The 6,000-nt window shown below is 39.8% G+C and overlaps 1 protein-coding gene across 2 annotated transcripts in view; it reads left to right on the top strand.

Moving 5' to 3' along the window:
• The first annotated feature begins 2,670 nt into the window (after window positions 1-2,670).
• The window catches only part of GALC (galactosylceramidase), a 39,934-nt gene continuing 36,604 nt past the window's right edge, over window positions 2,671-6,000 (top strand). For both annotated transcript variants that reach the window (XM_052693492.1, XM_052693493.1), the window contains exons 1-3: window positions 2,671-2,884; window positions 3,366-3,434; window positions 5,649-5,712. In XM_052693492.1, coding sequence (XP_052549452.1) covers window positions 2,714-2,884; window positions 3,366-3,434; window positions 5,649-5,712 — 304 coding nt within the window. In that variant the 5' untranslated portion in view covers window positions 2,671-2,713. The remainder of the gene's footprint in view (window positions 2,885-3,365; window positions 3,435-5,648; window positions 5,713-6,000) is intronic.

Raw genomic sequence — 6,000 nt, 5'->3', positions numbered from 1 at the left:
TACTCATATGGAAATATGAAAAATGATGGAAAGCCAGTTTGGTAGATCTTCTTTTTTTTTTTGTAAATTTAGAAAAGTTTTAATGAAAATATTGCCAGACTGCATGAGTGGAGTATATTGCAAACCCCTTATTTAGGACACAATGCATTATGCAGAGAAATCATACACAGAAATAAAACACTGGGTTTTTTTTTGTTTTTGTTTTTTTAATTTGTATGTGTTCAAAATATAGAAGATTTTTCTGACCAAAAGATTTGGCACTTGCTGTTCCCTACAGATTTATTACAGAATAAAAGACAAATGTACATATGAGGAATTCATAAAAAATATCATAAAGATTTCAGAAGTTCCTTCAAGAAAATCTAATTATTTTCTGAACCTTTATTACTGTGTTGTTGTTTCTCTTCTGTTTGCTTACTGATGGAAGCAAGTTTGTGAACTGTGCTAGTTAACACAGGATAACAAAAATTTCATGCACTTCAATTTGCATATTTGTTTTTTTTTAATACAAAATTAACTGTACATTGCTTTTATGGAAGTGATTCTTTTAATAGATAATTAGGTGAAAAAAATGTTACATAGGCATAGTTTGTTCATTCCCTCTGTGCTCAGAATAATTTATCGTGTACTCTGATTTTTTTAATTATTATTATTTGTAAATTCTGTTTATAATGATTTATATCAGCTTCTAAGAAACTGGGTAGAATTTTTAATTGCACATCTATTCAGTAACAAAAAACCCAATCTATTTTATTATTCAGATGGTAAGGAGAAATGAATCAGACAAATTTAAAAGCTCTAAAATTTGTACTTCTCTGAAAACAGTACCAAGTAGCTGCATATTAAATTACTGGATGCAGAGATTTGGCTAGCTCCTTTTTTTCCCAGACAGAGCATGACTTTTTTTAGTTACATTTTTTTCTACTGATTATCAAATACATTCAATTCCATTTTATGCAATCCTGAACTGGTCTCATAGCGCCCTCCAGCTTGGTGAAATGGAGGCTCTTCAGCACCTTAGCTGGAAGAAGATGGGTTAGTTAAAATTCTAATTCAGAAATTCCGCCAAAGCTTTATTTTCACGGAGACAGAAGTCATTAGACAAAGACCTATTTCATCACTTTTCACCTGTCTTTTCCTAACATGGCATCTACTAAAAATAATGTCTGGTGGGTAGTTGAGTGTTCCTATAGGTCACTGAAGAGAAAGCAATTTTTATTGTTATTACAAATAGAGAAATGTGGTTGATGTATTTCTGAAGGCCTTTATTGAATAGTTGATGGGGGACTGAAAAATCAAAGGAAGAAAGATCATTCCATATTTTTCTGGAAGTAAAGTTATATGCAAAAAAAAAAAAAAAAAAAAAAAAAAAAAAATCAAACTATTTCTTTATTACTTTCTTTATTTGCACACTCTATGTATGCAAAGCTGCAGTCTGCTGGAACAAAGGTGAATTAGAACCATCAGCAAATTCTGCCTCTGCCATGACTCACTGTAGCCTGAGGAAGTCACTCTGTGCTTCTACATGTAATAATGACACTATATAGCTCATTTGGGTGTGAGCGGGTTCATTAGTTAATACTTGATATTGCTGTAAAGTGCAAATGTTTCATGAGTGTTTGGTATTGTTATTTAAAAAGAAATAAACAGGAAACGATCAGGAAATGTCATCACTGAGGCATGAAATTCCTCAATGACACAGACAAGATGGGCAGTCCCTCAAATAACAGCATTCTTTGTGAATGGAAACATGAAAAACCAGGGCTTTTCTACAGCATTAACACACTGCCTGCATGATGTCAGCCACTGCACTTCCCAGTGCCTCATTCCTCCTGAATCATGCGGAACACGAGCTCTGCAGAACACCAATGTCAACAGTCAGAAAGCTCCACTTTAAGGATTTTTATACTATATAATCAGACTGATCACCAGTGTCCCATGGCAAGCAGCTGGAGCTCACTGACCTTCAAGGCCCCTTACTACTCAAGGCGTTCTATGAAAGCACTGAGGCCAGCCAGCAGTCCTGAGTACAGCCTCTCCCTGGGTGCCCTGCGCCCCAGAGCTGCTCCCAGCCACTCCGCCGCTCCTCGTACAAAAGATCAAAGGTCTTTCTCTCACCATGCTGTACCGATCATGCCTACAGCACAAGGGGTTTGGTCACAGCTACTGGTGAGGGCCTGGAAATGGGAGATGTACGCCACTCCCCTTCCAGGAAAACTGTTGGAGGATGTGGATCCTGTAAGAAGAAGCAATTTTGCAGTTGATGAAAGTCACTTTGGCATAAGTATTGTGAACAGTGCTCATGCTGCAGAGCGCTGTTTTCACGGAGAAGCTCCGTCCACCTGTGATACAAACACGCCGCCTCACTATGCGCCTCCTGAAGCACGTGGCAGCATTCCCACACCTATCATGGTTCCTCGATGGCTTCACTCACTGTTCAGCACCTTCCTCCAGCACGGCAGTACGCCTCCCCAGGGGCCGGGGCTTCTCGTGCCCTCTCTCAAAATGGCAGTCACCAGCTTCATTCCGCTGCTGCGCAGTAAGGGCTGAGACGCCATTCCCTATAGTAAAATGGCGGCGAGGACCGCTCGTGCCCCGCCCTCCTCAGGTGATTGCCAGGTTGCGCGGTCACGCGGCGGACGGGGGCGGGGACAGATGCGGGTTGTGAAGGGGCAGGGTGGGGCCGGGGGCAGAGCGGTGCAGGACCGTCGGGATGGAGGTTGTCGGGCGTTCTTTCTGTCCTGCGGCTCTGCTCTGTGCTTGGCTCCTGCTTGGCTCCGGCTGGGGCTTGGGGCCCCCCGGGGTCGGTGCTGCCTACGTGCTGGATGATGCCGGCGGGCTGGGCAGAGAGTTCGACGGGATCGGGGCGATCAGCGGCGGTGGGGTGAGCGGGGAGGGTGTGCGTGGGGCTCCTCGGGACTGGACTGACATCGTTTCCTCGGGGCTGCCGCAAGTGGGGATGGGGAAACCTAGGGGATACCCGGGGGTATCGGCGGGCTGAGGGACTACCAGGGGGGATGTGGGGGATGTGGGGCTGGGGAGGCTCTGAGGGCGGCGTGGGTGAGCCGAGGCAGGGACAGTGCAGGGGAGCTGGTGCAGGTGCTGTGCTTGCAGCTCTGCGGGATTTCCCTGTATCCCTGCCCACTGGGCTTCCTTTGCTGGTGTCACGGGTGAGCAGGGCTCCTCCAATCTGCAAAAGCAGAACTGTGCAAGTGGAGGGTTAGGAAGAACTTTGTGTTTAGCAAGTTCTTTATGTTGTATTTAATTTTGTAGGATTATTAATTGTGTGGAATTGCCTAGACCAAAAAATGAAGATGTTTGGCAAATGAAGATGAAGGTGTTTGTAATTTTGTTTTCTGTTTTAGGCTACATCTAGACTCCTTGTGAACTACCAAGAACCGTATCGCTCCCAGATCTTAGATTATCTGTTCAAGGTAAGTGCTGTGTTACTGCTGCTCCAACATCTGATTTCGTGCAGAGCTTCTTACTGTCACCTGTTGGGATGCCTGTAGTATATTCAGGCCTTCTTAAGGTTAGGCAAGCTCTATCTTGTAAATCTGTTTTTTCAACTTGATACTGAGCGCTAAAGATGAATAGTTATTACCTATGAGTTATAGATGGTTTTGTAGCTGAAAGAGTGGAATGGTTGAGCCCAAAGGGAGTTTAAACCTATTACGGGCAACCCTGGTTTGCCCACCAATTCATTGTGTAGTAAGCTACTCATGCAAGTATATTCCATGAAGAGCTCACTTCTTTTTTTTTTTTTTTTTTTTTTTTATGATTAGTAACTATGAATACAACACTTCCATGTATTAAACACATATTTTTTTTTTTAGTCTTACTGATTTTATTTTTATTATTATATAAGCTTTTATGTGTTCGTGTGGGATAAATATTTTAACCTTTTTTTATTCCTTTCACATAAAGAATAAACTTTCTAGCTGTTCACAAGAGGGCATGCTCAGGGACATGATCTAGCGGAGGGTTGTTAGGATAGTTTGCTTAGGTTGTGGTTGGACTCAATGATCTTTAAGGTCTTCTCCAACCTGAGCGATTCTATGATTCTAAAAGTTTTGATCCCTCTATGAAATTCTGGGAAGCTCCTTTTTCTGAGAAATAAAACCAACAAATGTTGTCAAGTGTGCAGACTCTAAAACTGAAGGAAAGAGTTTCCTTCCTTCAGAGTATGACAGCTGCTAATGTATAGCTGATAGCTGCTGGCTATACTAAAGGGGTTTTTATCAGAACTTTACATTTTTAGTTGCTGTTCTTGACAGCGTGTTGGTTTTTTTTTTTTTTTTTTTGTTACTGGTGGGGTTGGTATTTTTTTTTTTTTTTTGGCAGCTTATTTCTTCAAATTATTAGGATTTCTCTTATTTCTGTTTTCAATGTATTTTCATCCTACATTTTGGGTTAATGAGGGCTTTGCTGTTTTATGATTGTAGGAAGTGGATTGGACAGTTCTGATTAGACTACAGATAGTTTATCAATTTTGTGAATCTGGCGGCGTCACTTCAGTAGAATATCTATTCCAGATTAGTAGAAAAAGTGTAGTTACTGCAGAAGGAATATTAATGTTACTGTTTTGTAAGCTGCTTTAAGTAGCAAGTATAACCTGTGGAGTTACTCAACTTAAGGCTATTGCACTGGACAGTAATAACTTGTTTTGCTTTTGGCACTGTAAATTACTCTGCTGAAGGAGAATGTCATGTCACTTTCAAGTACTGCAATCCAAATGGCTGGAGGAAAATAATTTACTGTGTAGCTTGAAATTGGGTAAAGCTGATAGCAAAGAATAATGTATAACTGGGAAGCAAATCCATCTTCTTTGGAAGATCTAAATTGTGTGTTGCAAGTATGAGTTTTCTGAAGGAGTCAGCAGAAATATGACAAAAGGAAGTCCAGTTGTGAGAGCATGGTATTTAAAAATTTTTTAGTATTTTCTTTCACTAAAACAAAAACTGCTATGACATACGTGGAAGGAGGCTTTGCCTCTGTTTTCTTCTTGTATTTAATATTGTTCAATTTGTGATAAAGATGGAAAAGGGTATATGTAGAAGTTTAAAATAAAAGATGGCACAAGGAGAGATGTAAACTGAGGAATACTTGCTTCTTCTTTAAAAAAGTTAAATAATCTTGTAGGCTGAGCAAACTATTGTCCATGTAGGTGTGGGCTTCACTCATATTGTCTTTTAATAAGTTCTTTACTAAATCTTAAAACTTCAAATGCCAGCTGCATTTGTGCTTATTAAAATAATGATTAGTTGTAAATTCTGGCTTGAGCAACTCTAAAACCACCAATTGCAAGAACATAGTAGGAGTTGGATGAATTGTGTATTTAAATTCTGTGTCTTGTCTGCCAGTCAAATGCAAGGGAAATGAGATAGTGGACCAAGAGGCTATTTGTTTCTCAGTATGGCAACTTTTCTTCTCTGGTAACCTGCTAATTACAGAAAAAGTTATTTCTGACACATATATAAGGTCTTTATATCAAAGAAATTTATGAAGGTAGTAGGTTTAATAGTTTGATTATTTTGAAAGAAAGCACTAAGCTTGGCTTACAATAACATTAAAAATACTTTAATGTTCCTCATAAAGATTATCTTGTCATTAGTCTGATTTCTCTTTGTTTTTGTTTTTTTTTCCAGCCAAATTTTGGTGCTTCTTTACACATTCTCAAAGTAGAGATTGGTGGTGATGGACAATCAACAGGTATAGATTATGCAGGGTTTAGCTTCTCATTTGCAATGATGCTGTAAGTAACGTGTCCTGCACCTGTTTCTCTTCAGTTGAGAGATGGAGATGCATGTTATGTAGTTCTACTGAAGTTACACAGAAATATCAGAAACGGTGTCTGCAGACTTGTAAAAGTAATTTATACTCGTGTCTTAGAGATGGTGTTCTCTTCCCCCTGCCTTTCAATATAGAAATCTATAATATGGTAAGTAGTTTGCATTTAGAGAAATGAGTTCTCTGCAGAGCATTTCTCAAATACTGTTT

The sequence above is a fragment of the Tympanuchus pallidicinctus genome, unplaced genomic scaffold, assembly GCF_026119805.1.
Source record: "Tympanuchus pallidicinctus isolate F22 unplaced genomic scaffold, pur_lepc_1.0 scaffold3, whole genome shotgun sequence".
NCBI classification, from domain to species: domain Eukaryota; kingdom Metazoa; phylum Chordata; class Aves; order Galliformes; family Phasianidae; genus Tympanuchus; species Tympanuchus pallidicinctus.
This window is presented reverse-complemented; position numbering and strand designations above follow the sequence as displayed.